We start from the raw sequence: 17,605 nt of genomic DNA on the forward strand, positions 1-17,605 counted from the left end.
ACTCAAGCGTAACTTTTGAAAAGGGCGTATCGATTTGAGTAAGAGAAATCTTTGATAATTTATAGCCCAAAAATAATGAGTCGTACCGAAATAGTGTCTTAGAAAGAGTTATAGAGTATTGATAGTTGAATATGAATAAAATGTACACTGAAAAAAAATTAGTACCCTTTTTTATTTACAAAATAAAAATTCAATTTGGAATATCCAAAATACATATTTTTTTTTTCATACAAAATAGAAGTAATGCAGAAAATTTAAAAAATGGACCCAAAATGGTAAAACTATTTTTGATAAACTTTGTGGAACATCGAATTTCTAGGAATCTTCGAAACATTTTTAGCCACAAATTATGAATCCTGATGTGATTTAAAACAAAAAAGGTTATTATCAATCTCCTTCTAAATGTAGCCATTCTCGAAATATTTAAAAAAATATTTCTAATTTATTGTCTTTTTTATAGTAAATAATCCCTTTTAATATGTTTGTCGTGTTATACCGTCATGTTCATGTAATTTTATGAATTTTCTTATAATTTCCAACAATTTTTTTGATTGATTGAAGTTTGTATTGATTTTTTTTTATCTGTATTATAGTGACTTTCAACTCATTCGGTTGGGTCGTCACTTTTACTTCCATTTTTGGAAGAATATCGGGAGTGAGAATTGAACTCGTGACCTTTAGCGTGAGAGGAATGGATGTTACCACTACGCCAGATCGCCTCCACAAGTTTGTATTGAGATAAAAACAGATTTTTTAGTTTCACTATGTTTTGTATTAACCCACATGTCTTCGAATGTTTCGTAACGTAACTTCTAAACATATGTCTTTACCATAACGATGTATTTGGAAAAGTTGTTGGAAATTATAAGCGAATACATAAAACCTAATTTTTCTTCCCAGTGTTTTTTTTTTCAAATTAAGCCAATAATACTCTATAACTCTTTCTAATACACTATTTCGGTACGACTCATATTTTTTGAGATATAAATTATCAAAGATTTCTCTTACTAAAATCGATACGCCCTTTTCAAAAGTTACGCTTGAGTCAAAAAATGAACCATGATGATGTATTTGGAAAAGTAGTTGGAAATTATAAGCAAATTCATAAAATTTCATGAACATGACGGTATAACACGGCAAACATATTAAAAGGGATTATTTACTATAACAAAGACAATAAATTAGAAATATTTTTTTAAATATTTCGGGAATGGCTACATTTAGAAGGATATTGATAATAACCTTTTTTGTTTTAAATCACATCAGGATTCATAATTTGTGGCTAAACATTATTGTTAACATACAAAAATTCGAAGTTTCGAAAATTCCTAAAAATTCGATGTTCCACAAAGTTCGTCAAAAATAGTTTTACCTTGGGCCCATTTTTTAAATTTTCTGCATGACTTCTATTTTGTATGAAAAAATAGAAAAAAATTAAAAAACATGTATTTTGGATATTGCAAATTGAATTTTTATGTTGTAAATAAAAAAAAGAGTACTATTTTTTTTCTCAGTGTACATTTTTTTCATATTCAACCATCAATACTCTATAACTCTTTCTAACACACTATTTCGGTACGACTCATAGTTTTTGAGATATAAATTATCAAAGATTTCTCTTACTAAAATCGATACGCCCTTTTCAAAAGTTACGCTTGAGTCAAAAAATTCCCAATTGCTGTGAAAAACTCTTATTTCCTCCAACCCAAACGGAATACACACTTTCATTGGAATCAAAAATACAAGTTTTTAAAATCTGCATTTTTAGGACGATTTCATTTGGAATTGCTGCATTGGAAGTGTTGCGGTGAAAATGGTTCTGATGAAGTCGGAAACATTGAGGAACGTGAAGATTTTGTCCACAATGTCCGATTAGTCACGACAACTCGCAGTTTGTTGAAATTTTCGGTCACGGAGTTCCGATCTTTCATGATCTGAATGACTCTTAAAACTTTACCCTTTGGTTTAGGCCTAAAGAAAACAATCCACGGGACAGTTCCAGGTGCATTTTCCGAATAGACCTTGACACGTGGAGTGGGGACAATGAGGGAGGAAGACGAAGGCGAAGGTTGAGTGGGAGTGGTGACAACAGATGAGAAAGACGAGATCAGGGGTTGAGGTAAAGTGGCTGGTTATTGAGGGGGACTTTTGATACTGACATAAATCACGTCAGAAATATTGAGATTGTGTACTTGAAAATTGGAATTCTTTCATTATAAATAATATCGTCCAATAGCCTTGTTGAAGGTATCCGTTTTTGCTAGCGCATTGAGCGATGATTTTGATATATTAAAATAATAATAATACGATTTCAGTAACAATTATCAATTAAAATGTAACAGAATTATGATGGTTTTAACTAAAACGCAAAAACTTCGCTTGTCCGGAACAATGAATTTGTAAACATATACATATCAATAATTTCGGTAGATTTCACAAAGTGCAATTAACTAATTAATATATAAATTTTGAACACTGCTCTCAAACATGATTGATCTAAAATATTACTAAGAATGATATGTCGGTCAACAGTTGAGTGTTGAGTGTGCATTAGCATGAGCTTTTTTGTTGTGGATTGTAAGCATACCTATGTTGCTTCCAAAGTCATTTCCAACATATTGTTCGACGATTACTTTCTATGAGAACCCATACGCTTGATTACATTCGTTTAAGCAAAGGCTTTTTGGTGCGGCTTTGTTACGGTGGTCTCGCCTGAGCAGTCTATCGATTCTCTATCGAGTATTGTTTTGCTCTGGATATAGTAGAATTCTATGTATTGCGTAAGTGTTTGTCGTATCAAATGAAAAAAAGGGTGTAGAAAAATGTGACGTGAGCAAAAAAAAGCTCACTTAAAACTGTAGACAATATCACGAACACTGGTATATGTTCCCGACACCAGACCAACAATACCCAACAGAATCAGGATGATATCCTTCCAGAGGATCAATTTTCCTGGGCCCAGCTTCCCGGGCCATCGGACGCAGATGTCCATGATTGCGGGGAATGCGATACCCAATGCCGATAAACAGAGCGCTCCGAACAGGGAAATGAAGAGGCCGAGCCGTGGAATGGCGACCGCCAGTAGGACTGGAAGCAAAGATCGGTATTATTTAATTTATACAATGAACCGTTAATCCAACGTGCGATACTAACAAGTGATGATGACGACAACAATGCGCACTAGCATCTCGTAAACCAGTTTTTTGTTCGAATCTCTAAATTTCTCAATTAGATAAGTATTCCAAATGATGTCCACCGGAACATAGCACTGCAGTCCATATGAAATAAATATGGCGATGGCGAACAGGACGCGAACGCTTCGAGACAGTCTGGAATGAACGAACATGAATATGAGCTCAGTGTTGCATCATAGCGAGTCGTCACATACATTTCATTTTGGGGCAGATTCAGCGTTATGCTTCCCTCCGAGTCGGCACCGTATTTCTGGTAGCCCAAGAAGCCCACTCCGGCGTAAAGGGCTATGATGACCACCATGCCACTGTTCAGCACGCCACACCAACCACCAAAAGACTTCGGCGTTTTCATGTTGTTCTCCAGGGCTATAATCTACAACGGAACACTAACGGTTAGATAACCAGTGGCTAGTGGATGATCGATAAGACCACAACGTACCACTCCGACTGCCTCTATCGCGAACAAAGTGGTGCCGAAGAACAGCGGGAACCGGCCAATATCGGCGATCATTTCACGTTCCGAAAGAGAAGGCAGATCATCCAGGACGTAGTACATGATAATTCCAATGCCTGTAAAGAGACAAACGAATAAAACTTCAGGAAAATATAATCTGATATATAGAAGACTTACCGACAAATGTAATGATGTTAGCAAACGTGGAGAATGGAGCTAGCAGCTTTAGGTTTCGAATCATGTTGATGCCCATCAGTGGTATCAGTAGGATTAAGCAATGAATTTTGACATCCATCGGGTAGTATAGATCCACAATCTGAAATAAAATGAATTGATAATAGGTTTGATTGGATTCATTTGAATAGAGTTTTGTTGGAAAAAATGTTCCTTTACTAAATTGAAGTAAATGGATGCAGCAAAATACTCTGTCTTTAGGTTTCACCATTAGCTCTGTTGCTGGACATGCAGTATTTCACTCGCGAAAACCTGGAGGTTACCCAACTGAGTGGATCCCCGCCAGTTTAATGACTGTCACTTTGAACGAGACGAATGAGAGGTCATCTAGATTCGTCCAACGAGGAACAAGCTTGGTGACTTTGATCAATGAAGAATCCACATTCGCAATCTCATGAATGCTTAACGTCACATTCTTTCCGGTCAGAAGTAAACGGGGTAACGTAGAAGGCTGTCATATCGTCGGTCGATCCAGCTTTAGCAACACTTAAAGTACCACTATTGCGTCGCAAAATATTGTTACCATTCTGGTTTTTGCTATCGTGCGAATGTCCGATTGCCAAAACCCCTGGCCAATGATGTGGAATCCGTTCCGTTCGAAGATGCCGACAATTCTTGTTTCCCTTATCGCAGTTTGGAAGAAACAAGGATCACAATTTCTTATTCAAATTTCAAAATACAAAACGGCATCTTTTAGAAAAAGGAAGTGGTGCATCAGTTTTCATCAAGGTTGTCACAAAAGCATCCGTTGATCCCGTAAAAGTTCCGGAGGTTCTCGTATTTCAGACAAACTCAAACGATATGTTCGACCGAATTGCGAATCTCGCACAGATCGCAAAAACAACCTCGCTTCAGCGGACTATTTTTCCGCCCAAAAAAGAAAGTCAGATGTTGGTTATCCATAATTTCAGGTCGTCCACGATCCAGCGATTCATTGCCGGCTATGCCGAAATGTCCGAGGACCCACAACAGAACTGTATCCGGAAACAGATATCTCCTTGTTTCATGGGTTACTAGACCCAGCAACGCTGACGGCATTGATGGCGCTAGCGGAGTTGGTTATTATCAAATTTGGTTTGGTTGACGGGATAGTGGAAACCTTAAAGGTTCCGGTAACATCAGCCGAGAATGCCTGGTAGATGCCACCGATTTTGGAGTTTGGAGAGTAATTGTGAGCGCTTACCGCGAAACTAGCTCCTTGCATCTCTTTGGATCTGTTCGTGTATCTGATCTCGTAGTTGCGTAATTGCGTAGACAAGTTCGATAAAGGTTTGCTTCAAACCAACCGTCCCAGCTCGGAAGTTGTTCCTAATAGTATTTTCCACTTGGACCACCGGCATCCTCTGGTCATTGGTCCCAAACCAAAGATGATTAACTGTCAGTGGAAGGTTGGAGTGTGTCACCTGCTGTAAGATTTCGTTTATGAGGACATTTAGGTGCATCTCCTCACGTCCGAGGCGAGGAAGCATGCTGTTCTGGAGACCATCACTGCGTCCACGAGGATGTCAAACGGAGGTTCCCCGACTTCAGCGCATACCGAAGCTGCTGGTGTAAATGGTAGCCTGCCAGAGTTAAATTTAAAAACTTTTTCACGTTCAATAATCATCTGTAGATTATTTTCGTAAGTTGTTCTCATTGGTTTTTGGTTTTTAGCCACATAAGGATAACCTAAATAGTCTTCGAATGCTCTGCAGATCAAGCTTTAGATACTTTTAGGTGGATTAAATCATAGTTTGTATCCTCAAATCCTTGAAGTATAATTTTAATAATCGCAGGTAAAGAAATCAATGAATTTTCATACATTTTCGTGCATATTATGCTGGAGAATAATGAAAAAAAACAACAGCAGTTCAAAGAATAAATAGCAGAAGGCAAAGCACCCAAAATAAAGCACCAAACAGGCTGAATCTCTGGAACCGAGAAAACTATTGATTAAAAAATCGGGGGTATCATCTTGAATGCGAAACTATATAAATCTGGATTACAAATTTTGATGGGACTGCGTTTATAAAAAGATCACCGAAAGGAAGAATGTTTTCGAATCAACACGGAAAAATTGGATTACTACTGATATATTACAATCAGTTTGAATTAAATTGTCCGATAATATATTGGAGACGCACAGTATAAGAATACATTTATACAACTTCTCTCATCTTATGCATTGCAGTCGCTGTTCAATGTTAAAAATATTTGAATAACCATTATTACCAGCGTTAAAACGATTCAATGATGACCAAAGCAATAAATGACAATCCTTATTTTCATAAACCTACCTGCTTGATATTTGAGGCCACGAACACTATATACACACAGCATATGCCTAGTTGATAGACTATCATGAATCCGTCCACAATCGCTCTGCGAAGAATAAATTAAACAAAACACGCCATAATTAACGTACGATCAGCAACAATTCCTAACTTCCAACTCACATAGCGTAACGCGAGGACCATCTCAGACACTGGGGCCCCTCCTCCAGGGCCATTTTCATCGAAATAGGATAGGTCAGTATGGGAACGCGATGCCTTTTACAGAGAACATATTGCGCCTGGACGAGCACGTGTAAACAGTACGTACACAGTATCCCGATCAGGATAGTGTTGATGAAACCGGAGATATATCCAGCATTGTAGAATGCCTGAGGCATAGCGAGGATACCGGTTCCGAGAGATCCTTTCAGCAGATGCACTAGAGTTTCAAAATTGCTGCAATTAATTTTGAATTTAAAAATAGCGTTTGCAGTATGATTCTCGAACGTCACTTACGTCGTTGGGACCGGTCGATTTCGGTGGAGATGGGGATCATAGTCCTCATCCACTATCATGTCACCATTCCGTGCCGGGAAAGATGTCTTGCTGAGTAACTGCATGTCCAAGTTGACATCCTTTTTCGGGGAGCCCATCTTGATGATGATGATGATGGGTCTGGTCTGGTTCTATGATCTGTTGATTCGGAGAACGAAATAGAAAAATATTCGACTGGTTAGCGAAACTACCTTAGTGTGACTGACAATAAATCAAGATAGTGACGGAGACCCGATGAAATTCCTCAATTGAGTCCAATAAAAACGGTTACAATCAGTGTACAATTAGACAGGCGAAGATCACGTACGGAAATTCCATTGGTCGGCAAACAACATTGAATTGGTTGTGACTCGCCGTCCGAAACGAATAACGTTTCTGACCAATAGTGTGCACGTGCTAGGTTGTAACTCGAACCGGATCGATTCGAGAAACTGAACCGGAATCAACTACCTTTGAACCATGATCTCCAAATTTGTCTAATTTAAGACGACTAAACCAGAGGTGACACAGTCATTGCCAGGCTAATTTTATTACGAAACGAAGCTTCGGACACACCCTCCAACCCCGAATCGAACAAATTGAAAAGTCTGCTATATAGGTCACCGTGTGAGCAATTTATTTTAATCTGTTTCAATTGAGATGTACCACTTGTGAACGCATATACCACAACAGGTTGACAAAGAGACCGATTTTGAGCACGCAAACAAACTGTTCTTCGCCATAACGTGGTTCGCTACGAGAGAACAAATTGATCGTGTTACAATTGTGCGCCTGACTGACAGCAGAATAAGTATTTGGCAACCGATGCCAATTTGTCAGGATCAGCGGAACGTTCCGGTTGCATCCGGCAGCAGCTGTGGGGTATTTTTATCTTCGACGAAAGAGATATTAGCATCCGTCAACACTTCGCGCGATCAGCAGTGATGCATTCAAATACGATCTGATCATGGACCAAAAATAGCGGTATACACTAAGTTTCATAACTTTATTAATCCATGAGGAAATACAGTACAAAATCTTCGCTGAATACCTCCCGTCAAATGTGACATGGAAGATGACGTGTTTGAGCCATCTTCTTCTTGAAGTACTCTAACATTCATATGTCATTCACTTGTATCATTCCATTAGAAATGACACCATTAGCCACTAGGAAATATCGGTTAGAATTGATGCAAAAATGAATACCTAAGAGCAAAAATTAGGTTCTGTATCAAACTTCTGCTTTCCTCCATCCTTCATGGCATAGGAAATCTCAATTAACACTTTGAACGCCCCGTCACCCAGATATAGGTGACACTTTTCTCGTTCCACGTGGAGACGGCAAAAGTTTTTTTTGGAACATTAATGCCATCCAAGAAGACAAGAGAACCTACAGCGGATATGAAGAAATGAACTACGAGGAACGGCGGCAACGTGCAAGATTTCCGTTGAAGATCCATAACATCATACCGTAATGGTTTAGTAGTGGTAAAACTAGCCAATAACCTTGCCACCTTAAATGATGAAGCTCACTCCAGAGTAGACCCTATATCGGTTCAAACAACTGCGATTGACCCGACTATGGCCTTTCCTATGTGTACCAGTAAGTTCAAATGGTCTACTTCTGATGATAATTCAGCAGTGAGCATGATCAGGAAGCCGCAGCAAATCGACGGAGCTGGCTGCTTTAAGAATCGAGACGCTATAGAATCGGCCAGTATGTGATTCCACGTTCTTACATCTATTCCATTTGACAAAGCTATCATCTTAAAAGTAATGGTATAATCAATACACTTAGGAGTAGGACTATCCAGGTATATATTGAGTTAGCGAGCGGTATCATTATTAGAGATGATCCTTTTTGCACTAGTGAAATTCCAATCGTTCATTTTTGCCAAAATTGTCTGTCTCTGATGGTTATTCTACGCAATCAACATGGGATAACTACGCGTTGAACGGCAGTCTATTGGCGTGAACAGTCCGGCTTTTTATTTACTTTAAGTGTTCTTATATTTTACTGTGACTTCGTTTCACGACCGAATCCTCCACGGAATTCAACATCTCCAGTTTCTGTAGCAACATCGCCCTTCTCGACCGAGAGAAATTCGTTTTTATTGCCTATCGATCAACAGGCTGTGAAGCCGGGTCACCAGCCTCCTAGGTACGACGATATGCCTGTCGGGCCTCTCCACTTTTAAGTTCATCTCCGGAGCGAAGTCTAGCCTGTCCAGCGCGAACGAATCAATGAGTCAGTCAGTGCGACAATTTGCAGGTTCAGATGCAGCTACGATCAGCAATAGTCGATGCCCTCATTCTTAAGCTATCTGTAGCTGTGACGCAGGATGAAATCAAAGTTTTGCGACTTCAGCGACTCCATCGTCTTAGTGACTCCAGCTCTGGATGATTGGGGGCATAAAAATTTTACTGGGCCACCAGTACTCCCTCTTTGAAGAGGTACTCATAGATTGCGACGGGATGAGCTTTGGATGTGAACATTTTGAAGGAAACGTGTTATAACTATTTCTTATGTTGAAGTACCTTCCAATTGCCTGCCTGCCTGCTTGCTAACACAGATTTTCATCGAAGTATAGGTGAGTGGTGGGGGAAGAAGCACTTCGACGAACACATGAACAGTGCGCAAACAGAGACCAAGATGACTTTGAAGAGGACTGCATCGGTGCAGTGAACAACGACGCCGTAGCACCTCATACGGAAAGTGAAGTTGAAGAAGGCATCAATCAGCTGAAAAATTACAAAACAGCTGTTAATTATGACCTCGCAACGGTTGTCATCAAGGAGAACCGAAAAATTTTATACAGTATGTGGATCGGGGGATAGTTAGGATTTGGAACACAGAACAACTACCGGAGGAGTGGAAAGAAAGGATAAACTTCCCCGTCTATAAAAAATTGTGACAAACTGGATTTTGAGAATTACCGTTCAATTACGATCCTGCATGATGCCTATAAAATTTTGTCTCGGATCCTCCGATCATAGGGGTTGATCGTAACAGAATTTATTTCGGTAGTAGTGTTGTGATCGACGTTGACAAGCTCGAGGTGGGCGACGAATTTGTCTACCTACCTGTGGACTCACAAAATTCCAAAGGTCCAACAAACTCCGACCCCGTACGAAGTGTAGCATGTGTAGCAAGTGAGTACAGCGAGCGGAGTAATTGGACCAAGTGGAGCAGGACTTGGTAAGAATCGTTGTGGCCCGGAGCTGGAGTACTACAGCTATGGACCGGATTTGTTGGAGGAACAATGTTGTGAATAAGATCCAATCTCTTCATGGGATGTATTATCGTAATTAAAGATGAGTGTTACCATCCGCAAAGTGTGGACTCATCGGACCTTTCCCAATGTCCAAGAAGTAAACATTTTGTGGCAGTGGGTATGGGACCATGACGATACACAGCTGTATGGCATCTGGGGCTTGTTGCCTCTTAGGTATTCCAAACACTACGATTAGGAATGGCGGGGTTATATTTTGACAAGGAAATGGGATTTTCCGGGAAGTATAATCGCATACTTGGCCAATTTTGTGTCCGACAGAACTTCTAAAGTAGCAGTGGAGTATTGTCTTTGTAGCGAAAACCTTAGAAGTGGGTTATATCTGTGATATAACCGCAAGAATGTAGGACTAACGCTGGCTAAGCAATCAATAAGTAACAAGCATATAACGCTTAGACATTTCATCTTTCGAATAAAGTGACTATCATACCCGGAAAGGAATTATTAACGCTCAAAGGAGGAATCAATTCCTTCTTGGATATACCCAGTTCAAATCATACCCCCCTCCCAAATCCCGACAATTGAAATCATCGGTCGATATCGGCATTCGTGAGCATTCGATAATAGATCAGCTACTTTCACCAAACAATGCAGCTTCGTTCAGGCCGACTGCAGAAAATAAATGAAATTAGGAGAAAAGAGCATAATGCATTGGCGTGTAAGCGTGACCATCCTCATCTCACATCACAATAACAATTAAATGGATTTCAGAGCAGGTGCCAGCTCACATACAGATAGGTATGATTTCTATAGCCTTTGTCAAAAGTGTCTCGCAATGACCAGATGAAGTAGGATTGCCGATATCAAAAGAGAGCTTTTCTCTATCGATAAAAGGACTAGGTTTTACTCGAAAAATACCTCTATGAATCGAAAATAACCTGAACTTCAAGATTCAAGTGAAATTGGTCAAGAGGAAGATAATAGATCACCTAAACGATCTCAAAACGATCTACGAAAGGCTTAAAACCAGTCCCCGAAACACTCTTTTCAATTTTTACAAGATTTGGAAAGTACCTAGACTAGTACACGATATCATACTCTCAAATCTACTGCGATCAAATATGTCGAAATGGTGGATCTTGCATATAACAATGGAACTTGAGTTACCAGAATTGCTTTCTATAGCAGTCCTATTCGAACCCCATTAGTTAAAATATGTGATCCTCGTCATTGAATTCGCAGTAGCGTGCCTTATGCTAATGCTAATGCCTGATGCTGATAACGTCGTAGCTTGTACGAATTTGGAAAATTTTCTTACAGCTGTAGAGGATGAAACATACCATAATTCCCAAAAAATAGAGAGGAACTGAGAGGTAAACACTTTACTCTTCGTAGTATTCCGGGTCACACCGGTATCTTAGAGAACGTGGAAGTTGACCGGCTTGCTAACGACTGACGAAGAGGTTCTGTTACCTGTGTGAATGTACCAGGTAAGAACCCCATCAACCGATTTTGGTAAAATTATCGTGAATGTTCTCTGGCAGTGATATACTTGCTTCACCGGTATATCGAACACTTTAGAAATGCTCTTCTGTCAGTCGAATTTAACACGTCGTAAACCTACTTAAAACTAGACATAATAAGAATAAGTGAAATAAATGTTGGCCAATGACTGAAAATACTAATTCAGGGCGTAGGTGGTGGATTTAAATATATGAAATAGCTTACGGATTTCTTCAAGACATTGTGTTCGTTAACATGGGTTTCCATCGTATCGCGACAAGGTTAAAGGTCAATGCATTTTGAGACCTCTTTTGACGTAGAACTGCTTCTTCCATTAAGGGTGCCAAATCAGAAAACAGGTAACGTTTATATGAAATATACTTAACGTTAAAAACTATTTTTGCCCCGAACGGATTTTGGAGATTTACAAACCAAATGAATCGGAAATTCCCTAAGATTTGTTTAATATGTTATATATTACTATTCCTGGTGTGTAAATGGTAAAAAATCATAAAAACTATAAGCGTTTCCATTTTCCCATACATTTGTTCTGCTGATTTGGGAGCTTTTCTATCCGCGCCGTCGATAACGAGCAACTTATCGACGAGCGACGAAGGGGAAATCGTAGGATTTATAGCGAATTCGTTTTTGTTCAGTTTCAACCCCAGTGCCGCACTAACTGCTGTCAAAACGTTTTTTTATTCACTCAGTTTCGCACTCAGTGTCGCACTAGTTCGCCCCGAAAACTGTTAGTTTCGCACTGAGATGTTTCACGGGTTGGCACTCGGGTTCACCAATACAACTATACTGAACTGTCAAGTTCCGAATATTATTTTGGAAAATCTAAAAATAAAGACTATGAAAATGGAAAACCTGCTGCTTTTGCTTTTGTATTATTGGAAGCGTAATCCAATTCGGATTCTGATTTTGAAGAGTATATTCGAGTAGACGGCATTAAGCTACGTGTGCTTTCATTGGGAGGTGAAAATAATGATGGATATTCAGGTGGAATAAATGTCAAAATCAAAATTATGAATGAAAATTTACTTTAACGTATCGAATATTTATTTTATGTGATTAAATAAGAGGATTTTTCCGATATCGCAGAAACATATTGAACGAAAACTGTGTCTAATGATGATTTTATATTATAATAGTAATTATTTGTGGAACAAACAGGAAATGCATCGATAAATGGTTAAGTGAGTGTCAGAACTACATGTGTTAGGTAATCGAACAATATGAAGTACAAATTTTCATTCATACTTTTATATGTTTACACTGCACTTGGCCCTTCTGATCTGATGGAGAACAATTTACCTCCCAAGCACTAATATCACCACCAGACGTCGTCACTGTACATTTGCCGTCGTAAATATAAACAAATCAGACTATATAACGTACACCAACAAACCAACGCATTCGTGAAACTGAAAACGTTTTTTTATTACAGAGTCAGTTTGGCACTGACTCAGTTTTAGAAACGAATTCACTATTAAAGTCTCCGTGAACAAAGGAAAAGAAGAAGAAAGAAGGGGAATATTTGCCTAGAGTATAAATAGTGCTCACTGGGGCAAACTTTTTTTCAACCAACAGATCCTTTTTTCAATCCAACAGATCCTTCGAGCTACAGGCCCATCACGTTACTATCGTCAATCAGCAAACTATTCGAGCGACTGATACTCCAGCGTCTGTTGCCACACATCGAGGAAAACAATATTATCGCACCGGAACAATTTGGCTTCCGGAAAGGCCACTCAACCGTTCATCAACTGGTTCGCGTGGGTAACATTATACAGCGAAACAAATCTCTCTCGAACAACACAGCCATGGTTTTCCTTGATGTGGAAAAGGCATTCGACAACGTCTGGCACAACGGACTTGTTCACAAATTGGCGCTGGCTAACTTCCCAGACTATCTCATTCGGATGGTAAGAAATTATTTATCCAACCGTTCATTTAGAGTACATCTTGCAGGTGTCTCCTCGGACCTAAAAGTGATTCCAGCAGGTGTACCACAAGGCAGTCTCCTGGGACCTATACACCTCTGACATTCCGCCGCTTCCTGCAGCCTGCAGCCTGGCACTTTATGCGGATGACAGCGTTATCATCGCCAACAGTCGCCTCCCCAAGGACTACCGGTCGAGGCTGCAGCGAGGCGTTTCCACTTACGTCTCGTACCTGACCAGTTGGAAGATAAAAGTAAACGAATCGAAAAGCCAAGCGATTCTCTTCAGGCACAGACCATCTCCAAAGCTGCTCCCGACTGCAGGCTGCTTCATAACTGTAAACGGTCGGCCCGTCGAATGGCTGAATGAAGTCACGTATCTTGGCGTCACAATCGACAACAAACAACTGTACCGCTCCCACACCGACAAGCTCAAGGTCAGATGCATCGCATTGCTAAAATCGCTGTATCCGTTGATATGCCGACGATCCAGATTATCTCAACGGAACAAACTGGCTATGTTCAAATCGATTATTGCGCCAGTGTGCTGCGACTCACAAAAGGAAGCTGCAAGTGGTCCAAAATCGCCTGCTAAGAACGATCTTAGATGCCCCTTTGGACACGAGGATAGCCGAGCTGCATCGCACTGCTGGATGCAAAACAATCGAAGAACGTATTAATACCTCAGTTGAAGAATTTATCGCGAATGCCACAATCTCGGAATACCCGTTCATCCGAGCGTTAATAATCTGAAAAAAAATTCAAATTTTCCAAATTTATAAACTTTAGGTTAGTTTAGGTTAAGTAGGTTATCAAATTAAAAACCAATAATGGTATTCCAGTACCAAAGTAGAATAGAGAACAACAAAAGAAAAAACAAACATCAAAAATGTATAGTTAGGATAGTAAAGGTTGAAAAAGATTATTCTTGTATCACTTAAAAACAACAAATAAAATTGTAAACCAAACAAAATGAACAAAATATATTTCAAATTTAATTCAAAAAAAAAATTAATTCAAACTTTTTTTCATTCTTCGTGAAGACACCGACTGGACAACACCGTTGCTGGACGAGCTGGACAGCGAGGGAACGAATGCCTTTCTCAAGGCAATGGAGTTGGAGGAGTAATATGAGGAAAGAGTAGAGTTTTCTAATGGCCTTTTTGAAAGCTAGAGCTGAATGAGCTGAAGAAGTTTAACCTTTTCAATACGGCAGTGTGCTCCGCCGGAGTGCTACCGCTGTACGGATCACTGCGCCGAAAAGTATGCACACCGCGCTGGTGAGATCGATGTGCAGTATCACTCTCATGTCGTCTAAATACGACGCTCGTAGCGAATGGGTTAAAGTCTATTTTATAAACAAATAAAGGAAGGAAGGAAGGCAAACATGTCTTCGTTTCGGATTGAGCTGTGGACGCGTGGACGTGAGCAATAATGTTAAATGGCGTCCGGACGCGACCAAATTATTCATTCTCTGATGTCTCTGGCGTTGCAATCATCAAGCTGACACCATTGCATTAACACGTTAAGCCCCAAATTTTTCTTGCTGCGCTTTCCATTCAGCCCGAATCAAGAGCATTTTCACAACGCTATTGTCGGTCCCAGCGCCCAAAGATACTTATTGTATAAATGGAAAATAGTCAAAAATTCGACTACATAGTAGTTGCATTCTTTAATACACCCGAAAATAAACCTCATATATAATATTTTTATTTTCTTATTTTGTAACTGTCAGTCCTAGTCAATCAGCGCTTTCTTACCACAAAGCTCAACCCCGGCCCATAGGGACCGACGCGGGGCTCAATGTGTTAATGTTTAGAGCTACACAATTGTGTGGGGAATCATCAAACTAGGCTATCGTCGGCTCACTAAGGAAATAAATGTTCTGGAATTTTGCCTGTGAGTTGGTTTCGCATGACGGTAGTAAAACGCTCTCCACCAAGAATGACAGCTAAGCTAATCTAGACCGGCAATATTAACAGTGTGTGTATATTTAGTTGCTTCAAGCCAACGATATATGGATATTTGTGTACATACGTGCGTGCTTCATAACCCATACGTAAAAATGGTGCATCTTCGCTACGCTGAAACCCCATTTGTATCTGCTCCCGTGTGCATTGGCTCTGTCACGATGCAACATTCGCCTAATTTTTTGATGCTATGAGTGACGATTGTTTGGTGGTGCAAATTATGCAGCCGTAATGATAAATATAAACAAGGAGGGGAGATAGCGGGAGGGAAATATTTGCGCTAGGGTATTAGTAATGAATCTCTGCTGAGGCAAATATTCAGTCTTTTTCCAAGGAGTTAATATTGTCTGTTTTCCGTCATCATAAAGGCTTCGTTGGTGCCTTTGACATTGCATCAATGCATTGAACTGATGCTATGGCGAAACAGGCGTTGAAGTTGTGCACCAAAAAATTATTTGTGGAATACCAAACATCTTGAATGTCGTGCTGGAATGTTATAAGTTATTTGGGTTGCGATTGGGACGCAAAACTGCCTTCAATTAGGATTGTATTTGCACTAATCTTGATCACAATGAAGCAATTCTACTCTTTTTGAGGTTGTTGAGATTATCAGAAAGTAAGTGTCGTTCTGGAATTTTGTATGTGATTTGGTTTCGCTTGCCAGTAGTGAAACTTTCTCCACTAAGAATGACAGCTGCGCTCATCTTGAGCATGATAAAGTACTGCAATTTTTTTCGAGGCCGTTAATATTAACAGAAGCGTTTCTTCTGAGAATAGCGCAAAATGATGAGAAGTGTTTATATTTTAGTAGCTTCAAGTCACCAATGTATGGCTCTGTATGCATGCTATGACGAACGCTTTTTTTTGCGCTTGGTTTACGTTGATCGAACGATGTCTAAAGGTGCGATTTCACTGTGGCAATATTAAATAACATGTAGCATGATATTTGATACTTGCAAGTATTGTCATTGTTGTTGTTTCCATGCGGTGCCTAAGATATATTGATGTAGTTATGAGATGTGGAATAATGGTGCTGGTGCAACAAGTATATAAACGACTGTAACCAAGTTTATGTCAATTGCAAAAAAGGTCACCGGAATAGCCTTCGAGGTAAATTTTCAATGATATGAAAATATATTTAAAAAAATTTTCTATTATAATGGTGAGTTTTTGAGAATGTTTTGAAATACAAGTCGGACTCGATTATCCGGAATGTTGATTTTTTTTCACTCCGGATAATCGAATCATAAAAAAATTGGAAAGAAAATTTCTTGGTAAACGTAAAAAAATATGATTTGCACTTATTTATTTGTATATTGCAGTGTTTTACCCTCTGTGCGGAGGGGTGCGGAGGGATAATACCGAGAAAAAATTTTCATCGCCTTGTTACAGCTCATGGACCAAAGTATTATTCAAATGGTCTAGACCAACTTCAAGCAAAAGCTTATGCGTGAGCTTCTTGGATGCCAAGGAGAGTTCTATGACATGGTTAAGTGAATCAACATTAGGGATGCTATGTATTGGGTGGCCGAGGCATGGGGCGAGGTACATGCTGATTCCATTGTCAAATCATGTAGAATGCTGATTCAGTTTTTTTTTTTGAAAACCGTTCAATAACCCAAGGGATATTATCAAAAATCAAATTTTGGGATTTAGATGACAACAAAAACCGAGATGACAGTAGATCTCTACGTTTCATGCAATTTGAAGACATTTCGCAATCATTTTTTTTTTCAAAAAGATTCCATGCACTTGGGTGATTTTACGGGTTTCGGAAGACTCAAAACTTGGTAACTTTGCGACAATATTGAATAAGCTCCACTCGTAAATTTTAGATGATCATTTTCATTGACACTCGTTACTCATGAATTTGTTTTTAAACCGAATCAAATAATCATTTGCTAAACAAGTTTTATTAAATCTATTCTGCTATAATATTGTAACATATGAAGATGATAATTAGACATATTTTGAGAATCCAATAAATCAATGGACTATCCAAGCAAATTCAAAGGCTTAGTGATAAGCGTGATAAGTTTGTATTCATTCTTTGCAACAATTTCAACACTCCTACCCCAACATTTCCTGTTCTTACTACATCCATGATTATTTGAATGTTCATATTATATCAGCTGTTCCATGCCAGACCGATATAGCGGCTCTCGGATTTTCGCCAAAAGTGGTAGTTTTGTTTTTTATAGCAAAACATTAGACCCGTACTTTTCTATTTTTTTTTATTAGGGTGCCTATTTCAATTATAGGGTGGTCTGAAAAATGAACTTT

At 39.3% G+C, this 17,605-nt stretch overlaps 1 protein-coding gene across 1 annotated transcript in view; it reads right to left on the reverse strand.

The window, feature by feature from the left end:
- Positions 1 to 2,238: 2,238 nt before the first annotated feature.
- LOC129773330 (uncharacterized) overlaps positions 2,239 to 17,605 on the reverse strand; it is a 92,951-nt gene continuing 77,584 nt past the window's right edge. Inside the window, exons 9-17 of the mRNA XM_055776931.1 lie at positions 6,881 to 6,890; positions 6,651 to 6,820; positions 6,318 to 6,590; positions 6,159 to 6,243; positions 3,826 to 3,964; positions 3,634 to 3,764; positions 3,389 to 3,567; positions 3,154 to 3,329; positions 2,239 to 3,087 (exon numbers count right to left, since the gene is read on the reverse strand). Of these exons, the coding sequence (XP_055632906.1) occupies positions 2,846 to 3,087; positions 3,154 to 3,329; positions 3,389 to 3,567; positions 3,634 to 3,764; positions 3,826 to 3,964; positions 6,159 to 6,243; positions 6,318 to 6,590; positions 6,651 to 6,820; positions 6,881 to 6,890 (1,405 nt within the window). The 3' untranslated portion in view covers positions 2,239 to 2,845. The remainder of the gene's footprint in view (positions 3,088 to 3,153; positions 3,330 to 3,388; positions 3,568 to 3,633; positions 3,765 to 3,825; positions 3,965 to 6,158; positions 6,244 to 6,317; positions 6,591 to 6,650; positions 6,821 to 6,880; positions 6,891 to 17,605) is intronic.

This window comes from Toxorhynchites rutilus, chromosome 3 (genome assembly GCF_029784135.1).
Source record: "Toxorhynchites rutilus septentrionalis strain SRP chromosome 3, ASM2978413v1, whole genome shotgun sequence".
Classification (NCBI taxonomy): Eukaryota; Metazoa; Arthropoda; class Insecta; order Diptera; family Culicidae; genus Toxorhynchites; species Toxorhynchites rutilus.